At 37.0% G+C, this 24,242-nt stretch overlaps 1 protein-coding gene across 1 annotated transcript in view; it reads right to left on the reverse strand.

The window, feature by feature from the left end:
• Positions 1–183: 183 nt before the first annotated feature.
• The window catches only part of TBC1D12 (TBC1 domain family member 12), a 49,524-nt gene continuing 25,465 nt past the window's right edge, over positions 184–24,242 (reverse strand). The window contains 12 exon segments of the mRNA XM_041127285.1: positions 184–1,924; positions 2,151–2,409; positions 4,222–4,331; positions 4,645–4,773; positions 6,704–6,775; positions 7,515–7,609; positions 10,956–11,036; positions 11,692–11,798; positions 12,140–12,257; positions 13,884–13,966; positions 15,993–16,108; positions 22,825–22,881. Coding sequence (XP_040983219.1) covers positions 1,856–1,924; positions 2,151–2,409; positions 4,222–4,331; positions 4,645–4,773; positions 6,704–6,775; positions 7,515–7,609; positions 10,956–11,036; positions 11,692–11,798; positions 12,140–12,257; positions 13,884–13,966; positions 15,993–16,108; positions 22,825–22,881 — 1,296 coding nt within the window. The 3' untranslated portion in view covers positions 184–1,855.

Consider the following 24,242-nt stretch of genomic DNA (forward strand, 5'->3'; position numbering starts at 1 on the left):
GCGAAGCGTACTGACCTGCCCTTCACCTCAGCTCCTCAGGGAGGCAAGAAACCGAGGTACCGAAGTCGTGGTTACTTGGTGCAGTAACCAGCTCCGTTTTCATCAGTACACCACTACCCTCGAGGCACTCTCCTGCCCTGCTTAGCAGCAAGTTACGGAGGAATCGAAAAGAATCACAGCACACAACTGCTATAAGTTTTATTTACACTGGAATTGTTACTAGTGGTCTTAAAGGAAGGTTTGATCCTTCTATTTACAGTTATATACAGATTTATAGTTGAAAAGTAAGAAAACTGTACAAGATAACACAAAAATATAAGACAAATTGGATCCAATTAAAGTAGTGAATACATAAGTTAAGAAAAATCTGACATTTACATTTCAAATTGTAATGTTATGAGGAGTAAGGAGCATATATGTAGTTTTTAAACCAGATAGCAATGTAAGTTACACCACACTAAATCTTTACCCCAATTATGTAGCTTTTAAACACCAGACAACTGGAAGATTCCTGCATTTAAAAACACATAATGGTAATTTTGACTTGATTTCCACAGAGGGACCAGTTACAAAAACCCACATGTAAGGAATTTATTTACATTAAATACTAGCAAAAATGGACCAAAGGAGCGCAAGTGTTCCTCACCTGCAGTGCTATCCATTTTAAATTTCCATCCTCTACAATCACAAGTTGTTGTAAAACTTATTTGAGAACAGGAAATGTTTGAAAATATCTGCTGTGACACATAAAATATGACCTTATGTCTCACAGTGAAAAGATGTTAAAGAATTAAGTATCACTAAACCAGACGCTTTTTGGATTTCAGTATTGCACACTAATAAAAGATAGTTTCAAAACCAATTCTGTGTCTGCATTATTCCTAAGTGTTAAAAGTGGCTGCTCCTTTGACAACACAAAGTCTGCAGATAACTTTGTCTGTTTCTAGTGTTCACCATTGCATACAAGTATTTGTCAGCTGGAAATGGCTCGACAAAATAAAACTTGTGGTGGCAAAACCCTTTCACAGAATACCCACTCCATTTTTAATAAGCTGCACAACCAATACACCAAAACAAATGCTTAACACCACTTGCTTTGAAAGCTGTACGCTCTGAAAATAATAGCCCTGATCTTACCACTGTTTTAAAATTCAGATGATTTTTGCTCTAACAGGTTTGGGCACAATACTTCCACAGTTCCTGAGTTAATTACATTTGCCCAGACTGAAGAATGAAGCTGCAACTTAAAAAAAAAAAAAAAAAAAAAAAGAAAAAGAAAAAAAAAAAGAAAAACAACAAAAAACACGAGTAAATAAGACAATACCCCTTCTCAAATTTTAACCATCTTGCACATAAACATATCAAACAACCTTATTTGGTCCTCAATACTTTCAAAATGGTTAATTTTGGAGGTAATATTTGTACCAAAGCATTTGGTTTGGATAGCAGTTTTGGGGCCTTAAGATTTAGCATTTCCCTCATCCCCCCAAAAAAGTGCCTTTGTGGTATTTGTAAAAAAAGTTATGCCTCAAAATTTTTTTTAAAGTACCAACAGAAGCTATTACAAATGCTTATTGCATTGAGCTGATTCTTTTAAAGTATTAAATATTAACTCCCCCACTTCTCAGTTTCATAGGTTTTAGTATTCTGTGTGAAAACAAATCTTCCCACAACAAAAGCTAATACTGGCAAAAGGGTGAAGATTTCATCAGTTCATTACTCCACTGAGAGCTGTGTCATTTTCCCATCTCATTTTCACATATTCTATAGTGCTTTTCCACATAGAAGTGATGTGAAAACTCCTTTGTCATCAAGTGGTTTTCCACATTTTCAACTGACCTCAACATTACAACGATTAGCTTTTCAGTGCTGGGCTATGGTTCTTGTCCCCTTCTTTGTTGTCCTTCATCAGTGAGGCAAACACCTGGAAGAGAAAATTATTTAATGAATATTAACAAAAGCCAGTCTTTTAAAAAAGATCAATATTAACCACCACAATATTAGCATGGAGATTAATTTCCAGAATGAGACCCTAGAAAGGAAGTGCCCATTGCTCAGAAATCAGACATGCAGCATGAAGTAGTCATTAAGTGCCCCATATACTCAAATGCTGACATGTCTGTTTTGACATGTATATCCAAGAAACTCACCTGTGCCCATTTTTTGTTACTATTCTGCATCTGAATAGCTGCAATACAACTAAAAAGCTTTTCTGATGTAATGTCTTCTGGAAGTTTTGTTAGAAACTGTGCTATATGAATAAAGTCCATCTGCAGGAGAATATCTTCATATAACCGAAGGATTCCTAATCCTGTCCTAAACAAAAATTCTTCTCCATCTCTACAGAAAACATCCCAGACACGACAGGCCAGATCAAGTGGTAATGACTTGCTGTAGAGTGTAAAAATCCTACAATTGAGAAAAAAAGTCACAGTTATAACTTTAATCTATTTCAGAAAGAGGAAAATACAACCTCCTTTAAATCTCAGTTACATTAGCTGAGAGCAAGCAGGTGACAAGTTATTTCGAAATATGGAAAAAATAAGAACATACGAAGATCCCCAAGTCTCCAGTTTTTTTATGTCAGAACTCCTACACTGAAAAGCATCTCTTTTTATGCTACAGGAAATCCTCTGTTTGAAACGCACCTCCTTTAGGAAGCTCTGGCTAGAGAAGTTACAAACATCTTTACACTCAAACAGGGTATAATATACTACTAAGAATTTTAGCAACAAAGATCATAACTGTGTAACTTAACCCTTCCCATTATTTAATCCATACAGTTTAACAGCTCTGTTCATTGTTTGTTTTCCAAACAATCTAAAGCCACAAATAATCTCAATAGAAGGCTACATCCCACTAACTTACTGATGAGAATTCAATAACTACATTTTTGTGATACATTTTGAATTTCTAGTCACGTTAAAAATCGCCAAAATCTGAAGACAGTCACTCTTCTATTCTTACTGGGAAGAGTCCAATTACATGTCTTTTTGCAAAGTTTATTTTTAAAAAACATTCATTATACACAGGCAGAGAGTTCAGTCTGCTGTTATGTACCATATTGTAGAACCTCTTCCATAAATTTGTTGTGGTTCCTTTGATACAAAGCACAGTGTTCTCTGTTTCCCCATTATTCCTATGGGGAAGTGGTTCAGGAACCTCAGAACACTCCTTACCACACACTACCATAACCTCTTCTACTCTCTCTTTATGAAAGGAGCTCGCTCTATCTCAAGGCCATCTTTGGAACACGTGCAGGAATAACAATCTTCATTTCTCACAGGTAACCGGAAACAGAATATTCTAGTACTTTGTACAGCAGCACTATTTCTGCAACATATATATATATACCTCTCGATCTGCCTAAACTCTCAGGACTGCAGCACACTCTTGACTCAATGCTGCTACCGTATAACCTGCTCCTGCTGAGACTTACTGATAAGCTATGTGTAACTGATAAGCTGCATGTTATAGCCAAAGTTCAGATGACATGACGTTTTTATATTACTTAATTCTACCCAATTCAATTTACTCTATTAGAAAGTTCTAACCCATATAATAATCCTGTATAAAGCACATCCTTATCCACACACACACTTATAAATAGACATTCTGTATTTGGCAGCACTACACACACCTCGAGGATGCTTGCATTACTGCCTTCCATTACAGGCACATAATGTAGTTTGGTACTCTCTGCTTTAGAACATTCATTACTTCAAAATGTTCACTGTATTTCCAAGTTTATCCCTTCCCAAACCAGGTCCTAAATTTCACCCTCCTTCTGCTTTAAAGTCTATATTCCTATAGTCATACTTTCTTCAAGAGCTGATTATGCTCATTTCATCAAGTCACTTACAATCAGTCATAAGACAACTATGGTTTAGTAGCCTCCTCTCCCCTACTTATGTTACACACAGCTGACTCTTAACCTGCAGCAACTTCAGAAAGTGAGACACATAGGAGTCCTGTGTGTCTCGTTTTCTATCTGAATAGATGTCACTCCTAATCCCAGTTCATAAAGTTTGAATCCTGCCAGAGGAACTGCGGTTGCACAAAACAGTTCACCACAATTTCACAATACCTAGAAAGCTGAGGTACACAAACACCTACTGAATGCTTTTTTTATGCTGTATTTCTATGGCTGAAAAGCCTATAGCAGAATGAAAAGCGTTCCAACAGTTCTGAGGTTAGGTTTGCTATGTTCTCTGAACTCACCAGTCTATCAAATATATGTCTGGAGTAAGACTGTATGATTTGAAATGAAGAAACAATTTGGGAAGATTTTCTTCAAAGAAGACTTCAAAGGCTGCAAAGTATTTCAGCATCTGTAGAGATAGTAAAGCACCTCATAAGCAGTCACCAAAAGAAAGTTTAGTTGTAAAATAACACAAACCCCATCAAGAATTGAGAATGTCAACATAGCATGATGTGACTTCTTAGGATAAGTACAACGACAAAGTGTTTCTAGAGGAAAAATCAAAACTGTAGAATATGTTCTATGGATTAGTATCTGATATCTGAATTTTGTAACCACAGGTTAGAGTTCTCCATTATTCAACAGGACAAAAGTCATCAATAAATCAAATGCTTCAAGTCAAAAGAATGTTATGGTTCAAAACCAGAAAACTCTGTGCGTACCATGCTGTGATCCACACGGAAAAAGGCCAGCTGGCATGGCTTGTTTAGAAGGTTAGCAAAGGCAATGAAAGCATCTGCCTCTTCCAGATTGAGAATGAGCACAGCAGCAATGAAGGACATCCCTTGTACCTTCAAGTGGGAAAAGCATCGGGCAAATATAGGTAAGTAGGTTCAGTACATCTTATCTTTGGAAATGCAAATATTTACAGTCTGCAACATATCAAATACCATTGCGTAACATTTCCAGATGAACAGAAATAACACTGACAAATAATTTTTATGCATGCATTCAATTTGATTTCAGCAAGAAATAGAGAGTTTCTTCAGATGCCGGTTTTAGGTGCTTGATGGAAGTTCTGGGAGGTCTCATGATCACAAGTCCTCAGGACTTGGAATGCAAGAAAGTTAAAACCACACAGGCTGGACGCAGAGCTCAAAAGAGACAAAACTTGGCCTTAAGCTCATTGTTAAGCTATGGAAAAAAGCAGACATGAAGAAAAACCTCACATATGGGACAGTTTAGACCCAGACAGATATGTTGGAATTGAGACAAAATTCTGTTTCAGAACAGTCAATACATATCTTACCACTTGCCAAACAGTATTTGTTCACATACGTAAAATTACTTTTAAGTGGTTAGCTACAATGCAAGTTTACATTTTTCCATGATTACTCTCTCAAAAACACTTTAGCCTGCAATAAAAGCGAAGAGCATTATTCTTGTAGTTGTTAACTGATGATCTGAATACTCATTATACTACAAATAATTTTACCAATTTCAACTGCAATGATGATTACTCGGCTGTTTCTAGGCATTTATGCTGCCTGTTCCTCACTTTAAAAAAGTGCACTCAGTATTTTAACCAACTAGGGAAAAGAGTATGGATATGCATCAGAAACAGTCCAGCAGCTTTCCATTTCTGTGGAATAGATGGGTGTGGAAATAAGACTACATTAAATTTACTGCCATATTAACATTAAAAAAAAAAAAAAAAAAAATCTGTGATCAGAAATATCCAGGCTAGCTGTGTTGCTAAATGAAAAAAACAGAAAACCTATCCATGAAAAATTACTTATTTGTCTTTTAAAACTCCACCCTGGGAACAAGCAGTCTCAGAATCTGCAGAGTTTGTAATCTCACTTAAAGAGTATGGGAGGGTCTCCAAAAATGAGGTCACAGATGACAGAATTCAGGGCTAAGAACATTTGAACATGAAAAACCCAACTAGATATCGATGCAATCCCAAGCATATCTGATTTAAAGAGGAAAACACACCCTGTGCTAAATAATGCTTTGGTGCATGGATCAGACTCAAAACTCTTCAAGTTCTTTTTAGCCCAGAAGCAATTAGAGCTTGTGAAAGGTGTTCCTAGCTACCCCCAGGAACAAAGAAAGAAAAAGAAGGAAAAAAAAAAAAAAAAAGCATCTGTTTGTTATTCAGCTGCTTCTGTAAGCCAACACCATTCAGAGAGATGTTAGGGTTAGTTGGTTTGTTTGTGTCTTTTTGGCAGTTTTTTATGGTTTTTGTTTTGCTTTAAACACAGTAATGTTTGCTACAAACAATCTTATCATCACTGAACTCAGAAGGAGCAATTAATCTTTGACAACAAGAACCAATGAGTTTCTGGATTTTAGGATATGGGGTAGTGAAGCTGAGAGTATCACTATGGAAATGGCAGCAGTGGGAGCAACACTAGGACAGAACAGGCTAAGTCCTCACTGGAAGTCTGGTAGCTTTTTTTTTTTTTTTTGGTAGATACTCTGGGACTGTCAGAACTATAATACCTTGTGTACACATCCATTTAAAAATTTCCTTGCAAGCCAGATAGTATACTCATCCTTGACATTCAGTACATTTTCAGCTATTTAATTATCTCTAAGAATTACCATCATTGTAACTGCTACAAAATGAGTAAGTGCCAAAGTCGAATTACTTCTTTTTTTTTTTTTAAGTGCTAGTAGCATAAAGTTTAGATACCCTACTTATTAAATACTCTTTAATACATGACATCTTAAGCTTATTTGCCATGTTATAAACATTTTACAGCAAATACTTACATATCCCACATCCGGTCTGTAACATGTGTATGCTCCTAAAACACTATGCAGGAGATCATGATAAGGACCACCCTAATACAAGGTGAGAGAGGAGGGGGAAAAGAAAACAACAGTTTTTTTCAAATCACTTTATAAATACAGGAAGGTAACAAGCCAGCATTTTAAGATGCAAGCACACCAGTGAATTATTGCTTTATTCACATCTAGAATAATACCAGTTCTTACTCTAAGCATTACCATGTATGCTTTTAAGATGTTAAAGGAAAAGTAAACAGACCAATAATCCTATGAAATAATTAAGTGGAAATCAGTACATAATGGAAAATGAGGATATCTGGTACACATCCAGGGTTGGTTTTTCCTTTTCAGAGACAGTGAATGTTTTAATTCTTAGTAACACAAGTTACTGTATTACAATAGTGCATGCTATTTTATATACATGTGTGTGCATACATTATAATCTATATAAAAATCATAAAGCCTGAAAATGGGTACTAAAACACATCAAGATTTCTGTAGAAGCAGTGAGAATAATCTCATTTTTGTATGTACTTTCATAAACATTAATAGGAACCACATGCAATTATAGTCCATCATTAAGTGTCCCTACTTCATTCTCACAAAAAAGAAAAAAAAAATAATAAATGAGATGACCATTTGCTGTTCTACGTAGAAAAGAACTAGTTTTACTTTTGTTATTTTATACAAACAACTTCTAGAAACCATTCCGTATTTAGCCAGCTAAGTTTCTTTTCTTGTTTAACCATTCAAAAGTTTAAAATTGTCATAACTAAAGTTACAGAAATCTCACCTTCTGGAAAATATACAGAGATGGAAATGTGCGTGATATATCCAACTTAATTAGCTCCAGACTGGCCTCACGATCAGCAACAGATGCACCTGCATCTGCAAGCAAAACCAACACTTATTAAAACTGATAAATTCTACAGACTTCAGAATAAAACTGCCATAGGCACAGAGAGACTTCTAGGATTTAAGGAAAAAAAGTTACGTAGTTCTAATTCTTGGAGTGCACTTCTACAGTGCTATACTTCAAGAGCTAAAACTGTCCACAGATACCTGGTTGTCATGGTTTAACCCCAGCCAGCAACTAAGCACCACACAGCTGCTCACTCACTTGCCCCCACCCAGTGGGATGGGGGAGAAAATCGGGAGAAGTAGTAAAACTCGTGGGCTGAGATAAGAACACTTTAATAGAACAGAAAAGAAGAAACTAATAATGATAATGATAACACTAATAAAATGACAGCAGTAATAATAAAAGGATTGGAATGTACAAAAGTGCAATTGCTCACCACCCGCCGATCAATGCCCAGTTAATCCCCGAGTGGCGATCCCCTGCCCCCACTCCCCCCAGTTTATACACTAGATGGGACGTCCCATGGTATGGAATACCCCTTTGGCCAGTTTGGGTCAGCTGCCCTGGCTGTGTCCCATCCCAACTTCTTGTGCCCCTCCAGCCTTCTTGCTGGCTGGGCAGGAGAAGCTGAACAATCCTTGACTTAGTCTAAACACTACTTAGCAACAACTGAAAACATCAGTGTGTTATCAACATTCTTCGCATACTGAACTCAAAACATAGCACTGTACCAGCTACTAGGAAGACAATTAACTCTATCCCAGCTGAAACCAAGGCACTGGTATACGCCAGCAACTCCAAAAAGTGAGTGAAACTATCAGTAATTACTACCTGTCTACTCATTCTTTTTCACGTCATACACCTTTACAACATTCAGACTTAAAACCAACAGGTTACCTTTCACTTCTGTATAATACTCTATCCAGGCCCAGACTGGCCCTGCATCACTAGAATTTGAACTTTGCGCAGCCCAGTCCTCAGAATCCTGGTTTTTTTTCTTATATTCTACTGTGACTTCAGTTACTGAATCTGTTTTGAGAGCACAGAATGAAAGCACTGCTCTTGATTTAAACATGATCCAGTGAGATCTCACTTTTCAAATTTTTCATTCCTTATCAGCTCATTTGGTGGCTCATTTCAACCAGCAGCATTAAAATATACTATGTACACTAGAGGAAAAAAAAAAGATTAATTACATCATTATCACTTCCCTGAAGTTTCCAGAATTGACCACACAGTTATGATCTGTAGAAGTTACATTACTCCTGAGCTCTCGTTAGCTCTCATTTGACTCAGATTTTTATTTTTTTTTTTATTTTTTTGTGCATCCTTAGGACTGGCATTCTTCAAACAGCAAGAAAGAAGGCACCATTCACTCAAGAACCTCTAGAAGAAATTAGCTGGCCCTTGAGTGATCTGTGTCCTATCCTCTACAGAGGGACATGATGCAAACACTAGCGATAGTGAGGAGAAAAATACATGTGGCACTTGGGGAACAGGCTCTTTCAGAGGGCTTTAACCAGCCAAGAGCCCTCTGGGAAGTAGAAGATCACAGAATTTGATGAATAGGGTAAACAGAACCTGCTCTGATGAAGCCTGGAAAGCAGCATTTCCTTCCAGTCCTCCTACAACTACGATAGTTGCATTCAGGAGAGAGTGGGACTGCTGCAGGCTGTGTTAGGGGTATTTGGGAGAAAGAAGGCAATTATTATTACAGAGAAAGAACATACACAATCTAAAATAAAAAGTTCAAGAACTGCTGCTTAATCCTTCCTTTCTCTTTCAAAAGACACAGGCATTATATGGCATCATTTGGGATAATTTCATTTCAGACAGTATCCTTTTAGAGTGATTCCCAAGGAAGATGAGAATCTATGATGTAGAGCACAAGAAACTCTGGATTTATACAAGAAATTCAGTCCTGTGAACTCCAAAAGAGGAGTGGCTGGCAGTCTATTGAACAGATCTGACAGATAACATCTTTTGATGAATGTCTTGTCTTCAAGACACAAGAAGATACTTTTCATGCTTTAATCTTCATCTGCCAAAATAAAGTGTTAAAGATATTTGAACAGGAAAAACCCTCAGAACTACTCAAATACGTTAAATGAGGCTAAAATAATTGACCTTCCAGACTTTGCTACCAAAAATTAGTAATAAGCACAGTGGGTTGGCTTGCTTTTCAACCAGAGACGAAAATCCTATTACTCTAAGTTTTCTCTTATTACTACATTTCCCAGAACATCTGACACAATCAAAACAGACCCTTCCCCCTTTCATTCCCATCCAGAACTACTACCTTTCCAAAATAAACAAGTTACCTAAGCTTTCCCCCATGCTCAGCCCACACCCCCACAACAGAAGAACAAACCAACCACCACCCTACAAACCAAGGGGCATTGCAAATGACTGTAAATATGCTTTTCCTTGGAAAAGACATGTACCCACAAACAGTTTGTCTCAAGACAAGCTTCAGATGAGTCACAGAGGTAGCCTAAGGAAGACCCAAATAATTTCCAGTCAAAGTAGCCAGTTCGTCAGGACTGGTTATGGCAAGTGCAAACAAAAAAATTACTTGCATTACAATGCCATTTTCTTTGCCCAAAAAGAGACCAACTCAAAAAAAAAAAATAGTTATTTCATAGCAGCTGGTACTGACAGTATCACATAAGACAGCATTCAAAAAAGTAACTGTTAACAGCACAAGGAGTTAATGTTTATAATGAGGATATACCCACTATTAAAAACATCACTGATGCTATTTTTAACAGAAAGAATACCCACAGGAGACAGCAACATGCCAGTGATAAAACTCCATTATACATCCAAGTGTGCTAACATCCTCACTTATAGATTTGGGAGGAAAGGGCGCCTGGGCAGCCAAGGAAACCCAAGTGGGACCTGAAATGTGTAATGTTACACATTCTTCACCTCTTAGTTCCACAATCAAAAAACAGAGAATAATTTTTTTCTTTCCCAAAAGCGTGGGAGGGATACCAACATAAGAACCATCGAAGCAGAGTTAAGCAATAGCATATACTGTAATTTAGTTTCCCCATTTCTTCTTTTCGTATTTCATGTAAAATTTTCATGAGAGCTTACTCCTGGTATTTCAGGAATTCAAAAGGAAAATACATTCATTTGAAAGTGAACTAGCACATGCAATATTTCAATGCATCTTTTATTGATACAGTAAATACTGTCAAGCCTCTCGCTCACCGACTTGTTATAAGAAAGCAAACATTTAAGTAGGGAATGACTTGGAGCACTTTCAACAAGTATTCATAATGCTGCAATTGCAGCTGAACTTGTGAGACTTCCTGGGTTTGTAAAAGTGAATAGGAGGCTGTCTTAGCTTTCAGGAGATCTCACCTTCTATGTCATTCTCAGAACTTGTCTCACTGAAGCTTTTCCATCGTTCCTTAGCTCTCGACAAAAAGATTTCATAAAGTTCTGCAGGAAAGAAAAACAAAACCAACAACAAAAAAGGAAGAGATAAGTAAGAAAAGCACCCATCAAAAACAAAACCACATTAAGTATTCTTGGCTTTGGTTTTGTTGCTTGGTTTCATCTTAGCCACTGGGGCCAGGGGGAGAAGCAATTAGATGGTTACCACTAACCACTGGAGTACTACTGTACACAGTTTTATAGTGTGCACTGTATTATGCTGTCTTCTGTGGTGAACATGCAAATTACAAGAGGGAAATCATGTCTTAAATAATTCAGATTTTTATTTTTGTGAATAGGTTATAACATTTCCAGTTCATCAAAATCATTAGTTATGAAATAAAGCAATCCCCCTTTCCACCCCCTTAAGAAAGCAAAGCTACAAATTCTCAATTTTAAACATAAAAATTGTTTTTTTGGGGGGAGTGCCACCTTAACTCTTATAAGACTAAAATGTTTTTGTAAGCAGGTTTTGAACGTTGTTTCCATAATTTACCAGGCTGTCATCTAAATGTAAAAAACAGCTGTTCCTAAGGTTGCAAAATACAGTTCTTCAAAAAATAAATATACCCTGATTTATATCTTTTTAACAAAAATTTAAATTTTTCTTTGAAAATAACCAACTTAATTTTGCATTAAAATGTGATCTGTTAAGGCATACCAGGAGTGATATTTAATTCATTTCCCACAGCTAGACTCCAAACCTTCCCACGTACACTTGGCGGTAATCCCTGCCACCACAGCTCTCGAACTCTTCGGGTAGCACGCCTAAGATAGGAAAGCAGGGGAGGGGAAAAAATAAAAAAAGGCATATTGCACATCTTGTTTTCTACAATCATTGGGCAACTTACAAGCAAAATAACATACTACTTCCCAAATCAATATTCAAGGATCTCTGCTTATGCTAAAGCTCCATTAAAAAAACCCAAACCATTAAGCTCCCAGAAAGCACATTTCATGTTGCTCTGTAATGACCTCTCACTGTATCGTGGCAACAAAACTGACTTCTTGACAAAACAGAAAGGAAAATAAGGTATGTGGGTCCCCTGTTTCCAGAGGAGAAACAAGCCAGCAGCCTTGCCTCATTTACACAACAGAACTTTACTTACATGCCTTCCCAGTTAGGTAGTATTTCATTGACCCAAATCACCATAGCACTGGCAATACTCTCTTCTTGCTTGAAACGCTCTCTCATTATTTTTTTCCTTTTATGTGCTTCTTTAATTTCTGTTAGGCATAACACGTTAATATTTCTGTATTAGTGTATATAAATTATTAGGTAAATAATTCTGCTATTTAATTATTTAGATGTCTGAAAGAGATCAAGGGTAAATTACAGCTGCGCATGAGCTAGCTGGTATTATTTCTGTTGATTGTAGGTGTATTTCTCAGGAATTTTTTTAATTTATGCTGTCTAAGTTATTCAAATACACAGCAATTTAGACAAGCAAAAATCTGGCTAGAAAACTCATAGCACTCTTTCTGCAGCACACAGAATGACAAAAAGCAAGTACATCATCAGCGCTGTTTTTCCTGTAATGAATTCCATTCCACGTTCTACCTAAACCTTACTTACTACTTAGACTAATCAGCAATAACTATAGATAAAACTATTATTCAAAAGTGCAATTCTACATCCATTTTAAAATTATTCAAATTGTACTGAAACTGCCACCTAGAAGGATTATGTATTTTCTTTTCTGGAAAGAGGACCTAAAGATCTGAGACAAAGCTACAATGCTGAACAAGAGAAGAGTATTCTGCCTTCTGTTAAAAAAGGATCATTTGTGGATCTCTCTTATTAAAAAGGCTAAAAGAAGCACAGAGCAGTGCTATCTTGACATCACTAAGCACCACTGTGAAATTGCAGGACATTTTCTATTTATGCATGCATTAGATACATCAATGGAGTAAACATGCCATCCCTGGTAAACTGATACAGCTGATCAGCTTCATTAAGTTTTTACTGAAGCTTTGTGTGTGTAGCAATAGTTAATTTAATGAATACTAGGGCACACGTACCAAAACACTACACATGCATGACCCTCCAAAGATGCAGTCAGAGAACATGGACCACAGATCACACCTTACAAGATGCATACCGCAAGAGGAGAGAGAAACAAGTAGTCAGATGCCTTGGATTTCTTATTACATCTTTCAGAGTAAGCTGCCACAGATCCATAGAGGCTCAACCAGTTCAGAAGCTTGTATCTCTTGACAACAGCCCAAGTAAAACATGCAGCACAGACTCTTAAAATAGCTTATTCCCTGAATACTAGGCATGAGACTACAGAAGTCCTTTCGACAACTAATCATTGTTTGACACAGTACCAGATGCTACAGGTATGTTTAATTTAAAAAACCAGATCTAGTGGGAGTAGGAAGGTTCACACAGGTACAGCTGGTTAGAAAAAAAAAACCCCAAAGTTTTCATCTGTCTTCACATTGAAATTGATCTCAAATTCCTGAAAAAAACAGATCTTTAAGCAGTCAGCTTTATTATACTTTGGCTCTCAGTGGCAACTGCAGCAACACAGCTTTAAAAAAAAGAGTCCAAGTACCCAGAAAGTTTCTAGCTGATCACATTACACAAGTAATCATCAAGTTTCTACTTAGAAGTTAAAGAAAAGGTTAAACTGAATTCTGAACCTAGTTGCGTTCACTGTGGTGGAGTAAGAAAACAATTTGATCATTGAGTTCTGTTTTAAACTGCATGCACATACGTACCAGAGAATAACCTAGATATTAAACAAGGTTGTTCTTTACTGTACCTACTAGCCTACAAGCCAGAAATTACTTTATTATTGCTGCACAGTTAAAAAGAATTATAGTGATTATTGGCAGTTAACATACCTCGTTTTTTTGCCTCTGCTACCATCTCATCATATTCTTGTCGGTGACGTAAAGCCTCCTCCACTGATTTGGCAGGAAGATTTCTGAAAACAAGTTGTTCCTGGATTCAATACACACAAATGACACTCCAAACCATTTCAAAACAGGTTTGAATTTGGCTTCTCTCTAAGCTGAGCTTTGGGGTTGTCACACTACCAGTGTTTCAGTAACAGCAGTAGAGAACTACCAGATGTTTACTGCTTCTGCTTATTAGTTCTCCTATAGCTTCCCCCTAAAGCAGGGTTATTAGATTTGTTGAACATGCAGAATGATGCTCAAATGAAGTTTGCATGAAGTGACAAAAGGGAAATACTGATATTCCATATAGTTATTTATTCCAATGCATTTCTGCACATGTGTATTTTAATCATTAAATATAATTGCATATTGATACTCTACTTGTTCATCTGAAATCTATGATGAAGTATTTTCAATAAAATGTAAAGGGTTTTATTCATTATAGTTAGCATTTTAAAACTCCCACAAAAGAAGACAGGTTTACCAATGGAAGAAAGGATAGATCCCCATTTATGTCAGGGGTAAAGCTCTGCTAAAGGAAGGTTGGCTGCAGTGCTACAAGTTCACCAGCTTAAGATGTGTTTTTGGCTGCACAGTGATCTCCTAATTGCCAAACACACTTCCTTTTGACCAAGCAGACTCATTCCAAAACAAGTCACGACACAATGTTTGATCTCAGTCTCTTACCCAATTTCTAGTCTACTTTGGTTCAAAATAAATGGAAGACAGTTTTGTCATTTTAATACAGGAAGTGGGGAAAAAAAAAAAGGAAAAAAAAAAAAAAAAAAAGAAGTTTTCCATCTCCTCTTATGCAAGCAGAAAAGATGACTTTACTACATTTCCAATGAAAGCAAGAGCAGAATATATGTTCAAGGATGAGACTGTGGCAACCCATTACACACTTGGGATGGCACTCCAATTTGAAACAAGTGGAAGTGTCATTTGTAAAAACATACTTATGGTAGTTTGTGAATTGTGATATTTTGAAAGTACAGAAAAGCATCAGCAAACCAGTTACTGCATATCTTACTCTCTACCATACAGTAAAAGAAATAATGCACTTACAAAAAAAATAATCATACCAATCCATACGTTCATTCAGGATATTTCTGTCTTAGCACTGAATGAGCTTATATACCACTAAAGAGAATATTGAAGGAATCCTAATTGGAACTGATTAGAGCAAACATTTAACAGTGTCATCACAAGCTTTCTCAAGGTGCAATTTGAAAGCTTTGCTCCATTTGCTTTCCTCCAGCATGCGTTCCTAGTCACCATGTCCTCCTCTTTCCTTCAAATTGCTGAAGAGTGTATAGCTGAAAATACTGACCAATTTATTACCCTTTTTTCATTACTATTCTTATTTGTACTTAATGTAGTTTTTGTTGCATCTTCATCTGCTGTTTCCTTGCCTTCAGCTGTACTTTAAGGAGCCATGAAAACATAACTGGAAGAGGGGCAAGGAACAGTTTCAGTGAACACTATCATCTTGGTACCAACAAAGCATTTAACTGTAGTTGCCAGATACAAAATGAGCATTCAGCATTTGTGACAGGAAGGTATTTCTTGTGTTTCAAAGGCAATTCCTCCCACTCCTGCTGTTACCTACCTAATACTTTTTCTTTTTTAAAAAACTCTTCTGGTAAGCCAAGTCCAGGTTTGCTGAAGTGACAACTGCCACTGTTAAGTCTTCCCAACTGGTCTAGGAAATTAAGTTTCCAGAATGGAGGAAGGAGAAGGGAGTGCGCACTGAGATGGCAGTGAAGAAATCCATAAAAGTCTTCAGGAATTTTCCTGATTAAGGATGCCCACAACACTGTCACAGGCAGCTGTGATATACAGTAGATAACAGACCGGTGGCCCCATTACAGCGAGAAATTCCTCATATAGACTATAATATACTTAAAGGTTCTTCTGGAGGTATTTGTTAGGCTATCATCTGGGATGGAATAATCCAATGATACTTTCCTGTAAGACTTGTGAAGTTTAGCTCATCAGAAGCAGATCTAACAAATTCAGTCATCATCAGTTCCACAGCAGAACCATACTTACGCTGGTCGATCCTCCAGAATCAAAGCAGTAGTTGAAAGGGGTTCAAATTCAATATTTTTACGTCTTGCTGATGGGGGCGGAGGTTTATACATTCTTCCTGTCCGTGCTTCATATTCCTAAACAACATCATTGATAAAAATTAAATTTCAACTTTCAGCCTCACTTCTAAGTAGTGAGCATAATATTACTTGTTTAACACTTTTTAATGATGTTAAAATATATATTAAATAATTTAAGACAGCAAGGAGCTAACATTACAAGCTGAAATTGTTTATAACAAGACAGTGCGGCTTTCCAGGACTGCTAAGTAAAGATGAATGAGAAAGCACTTTCTTGTATCAACTTAATCTTTGATCTATTCTAGTTCAATATTACTAGTGAGTGTCCAAGGATCAGTTCATTAGGAAATCTGCATAATCTTCCCAAACTAATTAGTGCACAAGTACATTTAAGTAATACATCAAGTTGACAAAAAAACCCCCCACCCCAACCACCACCACCACAAGAAACTACCAACCAGGAATGTGTGTCTCTTCCCATTTCCTCCCCTTTGATTCTAACCACCCTTAAGATCCGGTACGGCTCATGTTTCTGAAGCCTTTAGCAAGACCACCAAACCCATGTTATCCAGAACTACCTACACTATACTCAGTGGCAATATAACAATATTTATCATTGCAAGTCTGTTTCACATCATTTCTTTCTCAGAGGTTAAAACTTAACTACTAAAACTTGATACTTAGAAAGAAATACAGAAAAGCAGCCTTTAATAGACAGAAGATTGAGGAAGAAAGAACCCCACTCCTTTTTCCACAAGAGCAACTCCACAAAACAGAAATACAAGACAGTCTTTAGGGAAAAGGTTAGACATAGCCAGATGAAAACCTCAAATCTCACATTCCCTCTTTTTTAACCTCTGTAAATAAAAATATACTGCCAAGTTACTGGGAAACCCATTCTTACGATCCAGCAAATCTTAAAAGGTTATCTGTGAGAAGACTTTCAACTTAATCCCAAACTAAGTTAGCTTGTGGGTTCACACTCTCCTTAGGCATGAAGGCTAAATACTAGTTTCTCTGCAAGTCTTCCACATGCTGAAATTCAAACATAGAATACTAAGAACTGAAAAAAATCACATTTTTAAGAGAACAAATTCAAAGTACTTTAGTAATGTACTTTCACAGATCACACAGCTCTATTCTTAAGCACAGCCAAGTAAGCTCTAACTTGTACAAGCTTTTTTTAAATCTAAACACAGTTTATTCTTGCATATCTGTTGCTTTAATAATTGTGTAAGTAAATTCAGTCTCAGATTAACCAAAATATCTTACATTTAAGCCACCAAAATTAAAAACTTGATCAGTTACTACTTAGGTCATGTATCTTCCCAATCAAACGTAAGTCGTCTGTAGAAATGGCTTCCCAATGAATCTCACACCTAATACACAGCTTCCTGTACACATTAGTTCTCCCAAGGAGAAACAGAGGGCTTTATACATTCAGTGTTCATTGACAGCATTATAGAAACAGAACTTAAAACTTTAAAGCTACTACATAGCTTAAAAGTTCAGTACACAGTTGAAGTCCATAAGGTTAAATGGGAAAAGACCTCTTACAAATGCAACAATGCAGCCTCAGATTTCCAGAGAAGGCACAGTGTTTGCCCAACACGAAGGTGGCTTAAAGCTTTCTGCTCAACAGCCTCATTACCCTACCTATCTTATTTAATGATCTCTAACAAAAGTTCTGTTCTTCCACATGGGGCATAATACATTAAATGATCTGAAAAGTATAACCTCAATGATGTCATGTTAATCTCATCTCAAGAGGAAGTTATCACAGAATCACTGAGGTTGGAAGGCACCTCTGGAGATCACCTAGTCCAGCCTCCCTGAGCAAAGCAAGGTCAAATACAGCAGGTTGCACAGGGCCTTGTTCAGCCAGATATTTAATACCATCAAGGACAGAGACTCCACTCTTGCTAGGCAGAGGCTACAGCACCCAGTATTCCCAAGAGGTTTCCCATCCAAGTACTAACCAGGCCCAACCTGTTAGCTTCAGAGATCAGAGGTTGGGCGTGTTCACAGTGGTAAGGCCATATGCATTATATGCCACCATACCTTTCAGATCCTGAGGATTTACCTGGACTTCCTGCCCTTTTCTTTTTCTAGTCTGTGGGAGTCGGAACAATAGTTTAACTGATGAGAAAAGGTGATTGCACCTCCACAAAACAAGCCAAAGAATGGTTTTGAAACATTCTCAGTATCTTTTGAAGTGGTTTCCGCTCCCCTGCCCAAAGTCTTCAGCTATCCTTCCAGCTACCCACCCTTTTACCACTGTACCATACTCTGCCCCATGGCAGCATACCAAATAACTCCATGTTAGCACCCTGGAAAGACACGCACAGATCTGTAGCAACCAGCCTACTATTTCAACTAGAGGAGAAGCTCTGTTGCTTTTCTGTCTTCAAAAAAAGAGCCCAAATGTGCACCTTTTTTTAACAAGAAAAAAAATACCAACCAAAAAAAAAGAGCAGGCAACTGTTTGCTATCATCATTTATACATACATTCACACTAAAAACCTAATTCTTTGTAAACACAACGACTTAAAAGTTACTAGCCAACTGTTCTTAAATACAACTTAGTTCTAAATATTTCTAAGTCTCTGGCCAAGAACAGTGGTTATACAAATTTCCTAGAACATATTTCTCTCTTGAAGGGTAGTTCCCAAGACAACTTTTGAGTGGAAATAATATGCATCCAACATCATTGGGCACAATCAAACAAGCATCTTGAACAACTGAACATAGAGGATTGGTAGAGTTCTGTTGTAATTCACACAAGCACCAGAAATATCAGAAAACCAACATTCACTGTATGAATGAATATACGTATTCTTAAGCCTAAAATTACTTCATTCCACATAAAACCAGAGACATTATAGGCACTCCTGCCATGCTTTATACCTCAGGATACCCCAGCACATTCTTAATCAGGAATGTATCCTGTGATAGCACCTGGAGGTCAGCATCCAGGCTGCAGTACAGGAGCAACGCCACCCCTCACATTCTTGGTAGAAGTTCTGATTTACTTTCAACATTTTCCAGTACTTTGTAACAGAAGCCACAAAATCAAGTTCATTTAGTGGTCAGAGATGAGGAAGCTCAAACAGTAACAACCTTTTCAACGTTCCTACATACCTATTTTGTATGCAAGTTACATAAAAATAAAAAAAGCACTGCAAGATGGACATTAGAAATGAAGCCACTCTCACCTTTTTATTACAAGCAACATATCTGAATGGTGCTAGTGCTTCTGGCTATCATACATGCTAAGAACTGATATACTATTTCCAATGCAACAGAGAAAGAGGAAAAAAAAAAATCTTCAACAGGGATTCCCACAAAAGACGGAACTCATCACCCAGCTGTGTTTCTGGAAGCAAGTACACTTTATGAACAGTTTGTTTTTGCAAGAAAAGAACACATGGAAGGAAAACCGTAAGCGTGACTAGAAAGAGTCAAAGCAGAGACCAAAACAGCTTCAGGCTCAAACTGTCATGGCTGCACATTCCCCAAGATGAAATATATTCCAAAGTATCAGAACTTCCCAATGGAAGATACTTCTTCCTCAAGAAGCCTGTGCTCTAGGAAACTTATTTGAAGATTAGATCCCAGAACCACTAGACATGCATGGAACTCACTAGCTTGTGCAACTAAAATATCCACTTTTTTCTGGAATATTTTGTATGACTAGATGTAAAAAAATCCAATAGCCTTATCCATGCATTTGATGCAGAATCTGAAATTCTTGGCATGGGATAAAAAGCTTGAGGTGACATAGAATTTCACTTCAAAAGATGTGAGCTCATACTCTTCCATAACAAGGTAAAAATACAATTGAAAGTCAAATGTCTTGTCAAATACTTAACACGCAGAGCATATGCCAGAGGATAGAACAGTTGACAGCTAAGATTGAAGACTATGTAAAAAAAAAAAAAAAAAAAAAAAACAAATTTGGATGTGTCACATGTATGGTTTCACTAGCTTAGGGAATGTTGTTAAAAAAATTCTTTATTGCAACATATCTGGTATTTATTGAAAGTTACGGAACATTTCACAATCCCAAAATAAAGGAAAACAAATCTCAGCTTTAATAGAAAGTAAGAATAGTTATCTCCTTATTAAGGCTGGAACTGCATCCTCTCATCTATTGCCAATAATTAACCTGTTACCAGGCTGAAAGCATGTTTTTCCTGAAAAACACTGTGACAATATATTTATAAGAGCACTTCTATATGTGGAGGGACTTGTATTTCCGGTATTTTTTTTTTTCTACAGAAATACAGATAAGCTTATTAACCTATGGACAGATAACAGGTAAATGGGGCTGGGAAAAAAGTCTTTTGCACATAAAGTGCCTTTGTGCTTAAGAAGGTAAAGATATCCCACATTGTATCTTCTTTTAAAAAAAACAACCAAACAAAAAAACCCCACACACCAAAAAAAATCACCTGGTCTTTTCAACAAAAGAAAAATAATAAACCTGCAGAGGTCTTTATTACCTGTACCTTTTTGATATCTATATGGAAAAACATACAAAACTGAAGTTTCTTTCATCCTTCCTTAGAAGGACCATATAGAACAGCTAGACCATTCAGAGCTATTTTAGATTATCTCTAAACACTACCGGACTGCACTGTGTAACATAGGCATAATTGCCCATAGCTGCTTCTTCCAGCATCTAAGCAAACTAGCTTACAGAAAGGAAAACCAGCTGCATTCCAAAAGCATTAGTTGACCTTGAGTAGGATATGCTTGTGGGGATAAAGCATTTCACTAAGTCTGCATGTAATGATTCAATTTTAGAAGACAAACTTGCATCTATGGTGCCAAAACTATAGAGCTTTAAAGGAATAAACATTGACCATAAAAGTCAACATGCATCTTGCTAGGATAAATTTTGATCTATCTAGGATCCAACAACAAAAGCTGAACTCGTGGAAATGAGTGATAAAAGCCTTGGATTACAAGGATTGTGAAAGTCCTCACAGTCCTGAAAGTACCAATTATATAGATTAAGTACCACAGATCCAATTATGTTTTAGGGATGCTGGAGGAGAAAGTGACCTGATAGGCAACACTGAATTAACTTTCACTACCTTAAGGATTGCCTCTAAAGTAAATGTCAAGGCATACTAATAATCCAATTAAATAAAGCATGCACCCTATGTATGACAGGTTCTTTTAACATGCTTTACTCCCCCAAAATTCTAAGCCTGATACTGAAACAAATTTTATTCAATCAATCATGACTTCTCTTGAGGAAACAATGGGGACTGCCATATATTCTGCAGGTGGTTTTAAACCTCTCTCCCCTCTACACACACGTGACTCTGGAGCAGAATGGCCTCTAAAAACATGTCTAGGATTATTTTCACAATGTTGTACAGCTAACTAGAAATATCATCAGAAAGATTATTTCCCTTCATTCAAGCAGGGTTGATCATCCAAGAATGGAAGCATTAATAGAATTGCTTAGGAGGGCACCCATCTACATCACCTTGATAAAACTAGTAGAAAATTTATGTAAGAAGAATTTCTGCTAATGCATAAGGATTCCCTCCTATGTCATCATGTGTGTGTGTGTCCCAGGTTAAGTGTTAAAATTGCTGAGCTAGCACTGGTTACAAGGTGATTATAAACAAAGTGCTTATAGCAAGAGTAGATGTCACTGAAAAATTCTGTGAGTCATAAACTAGACATTTTTCCAGACTAAGAATGCCAGATGCTATCAGGACAGACAGAACAGTACATTCTTTCCTAACTCGCAGGTGATATAGAAAGAACCTATATCAAAGGAGGGAAAAATACTAATCTTCACATAGTACAAGAGAACAACCAAACAGACACTGAAGACTTTCCAGGTCAACCTTCCAAATTAACGCCATCCATCTTCAATTGTTCATTCACCTTATTTTTTTCCACAACTGGCTATTTAACAAGTTGCAACAAGTTTCATCTTCTGTTGTTTACAAAAAAGCATGAAGCCATGGGCTTTGGGCCCAGTAAAGAAGAGCTGAGAGTGGCTGGACCACCTAACATGAACCATAGGCATCAGGTATCAACTAGCAGTTACGTTACTGCTCTATTTCATATAGCCAGAGTAACAGATCCACAGAACTAAAAAGCCAACTTGTACTATTCCTGTTTAACATAGAGTGTGGGATTACATAAAAAGTTTTCAAAGTAACAGGCATGTGCATTGGACCAATTTCAGAAGGATACCAGTCACAGCAAATAGAAGACACAACATATAACAGAAGTTTCAATAGCTACACTTTTCTAGGTTTCCAATTTCATATTGGAAATTGTGATTAAAAGCATCTGGAGTTCTGAAGTACCGCTGTTAATAGCATGTGAGACAGGGAAAAAAAAATTCTAGGATATCAATTTTCAAAGCTAATACAAGGTGTTCAAAGATATTACAAATGAAGCCTTTTAACAACTTTTACCATTGAGCAAGGAGGCACAGCAAACATAGAAAGTAAATCATTGTCAAGCTCTAGCATTACCTATCTCCCACAATTCAAGAACATGCAATATAAACAATAATAAACAATAATACTCTATCACTAAGTTGTTAGTGAGATTCATGTGTGAAGTTTATTTGTTTGTTTATTTTACTAATGATATCTAATGAGTTGATGGTTAGTGCCATAAAATATTCATGCTACCGTGAAAATGTGATGTTTGCTCTATTTCAATGAGTGCTACGTAGTCCCATGCATGGCATTGAATACAACTAAAAAAAAATATATTAAATTTCATACCCCCGTGTTTAATAGACTGAGAGCAGATATTGACGCAAGACTGCCAGAACTGTCATCCTAATGAGAAAAACAGAAGCAAAGCCTTAGTGAATAAATGAAGGAAAAGACCATTAAAATATAGCAAAATGCAAGCCAAAATTTAAATTCACATGTAGAGTATTTATACTCTGTTTGAAGAAACATAAATGTGTCTGTTCCTCCTTTTTCTCCAGCCCTCAAAATATACAAACACACATACAAAGACTTCCCACTTGTGCATGATGTGTATAGACATCTATTGGATTAATTATCTGTTTTAACTGAAGTTGTATATTTTCTACAATCAGCAGCTTTGCCCAAAGGGAGATCTTTTTCCATCGCATTTCTCAGGTGCATGACAAAAGGTGTTCCCTGATATGCTGTCTCTCCATAGTCCACATCAGCATAAAAGTTACACTTATTTAAACACTAGTCTTGGAAGATACACTGTTAAAAAGGAAAGAACATTGTCTATAGGCTGACCCAAGAAAACAAACTGCTCTGAAAATGAATCTTGAAGACCTTGCTTTCATTCAGCGCATCTTAGATTGCATCTCACACCCAACTAGATGTTTACCTGTAAGCTTGTTAGCTTTAAAGCTTAAACTGAATACTCAAGAATAGTACTTGCACTGTGGAGAAAGGGAAAAGAAACATAACTGGACTCGGATAAGCATTTGGCAAGAAACAAAATATTAGGGTAGCTTTCAAACAGAACTTTCACATTCAGTGTTTGGGTTTTTCTATTTAACATGAGAGGGTAGAAAATGTCATTAAATAGCACAGTGACTTAGAGTGGGCCTTTAAGTCCCCCACCTTCCCCCCTGCCATGTTATAATTAGTATTTCTAAATTGAAAGCTCAAAAGTGGACTACACCTCAACCTCACTGGTGAGCTGATGAGAACAAAGATACATTTGTAAGGTTTTGAGCAACAATCACTTAAATTAAGAGTACGATTCTAAGCAGCAGTCTGAAACCCCTCATACCACATTGCAGCAAGGCAATCAGGCAAAAGCATGCCCAACTACAGGAGACCCTGTACAACCACAGCTCTGCAGGTTTCCATTCAAAAGTCAGAGCTGGTTTTCTAATGGAAAAGCCAAGCTTAAGGGTGGAGGGCAGGGAGGGAAGCAGGAAGACACAGCCATTGCTTTTAAGCATTGGATTACACCACCTGAAAGAAGGAAAAATAAGGTTTTTATCATGCCTTCAACATTACTTCTGAACATATCTGCAATGTTCTTGTACCATGCATACCCCAGACTAACAAAAAGCATTTTAAAGGCTTCCTTCTCCTTTGCCATACTATTTTCTCCTTTTCAGTACTGAAGTACCATGCCAGCCTCAGAAGGATAAGGCTTATGTAAAAAAAAAAAACAACAACAAAAAAAACCCCAA

The sequence above is a fragment of the Aquila chrysaetos genome, chromosome 11, assembly GCF_900496995.4.
Source record: "Aquila chrysaetos chrysaetos chromosome 11, bAquChr1.4, whole genome shotgun sequence".
NCBI classification, from domain to species: Eukaryota; Metazoa; Chordata; class Aves; order Accipitriformes; family Accipitridae; genus Aquila; species Aquila chrysaetos.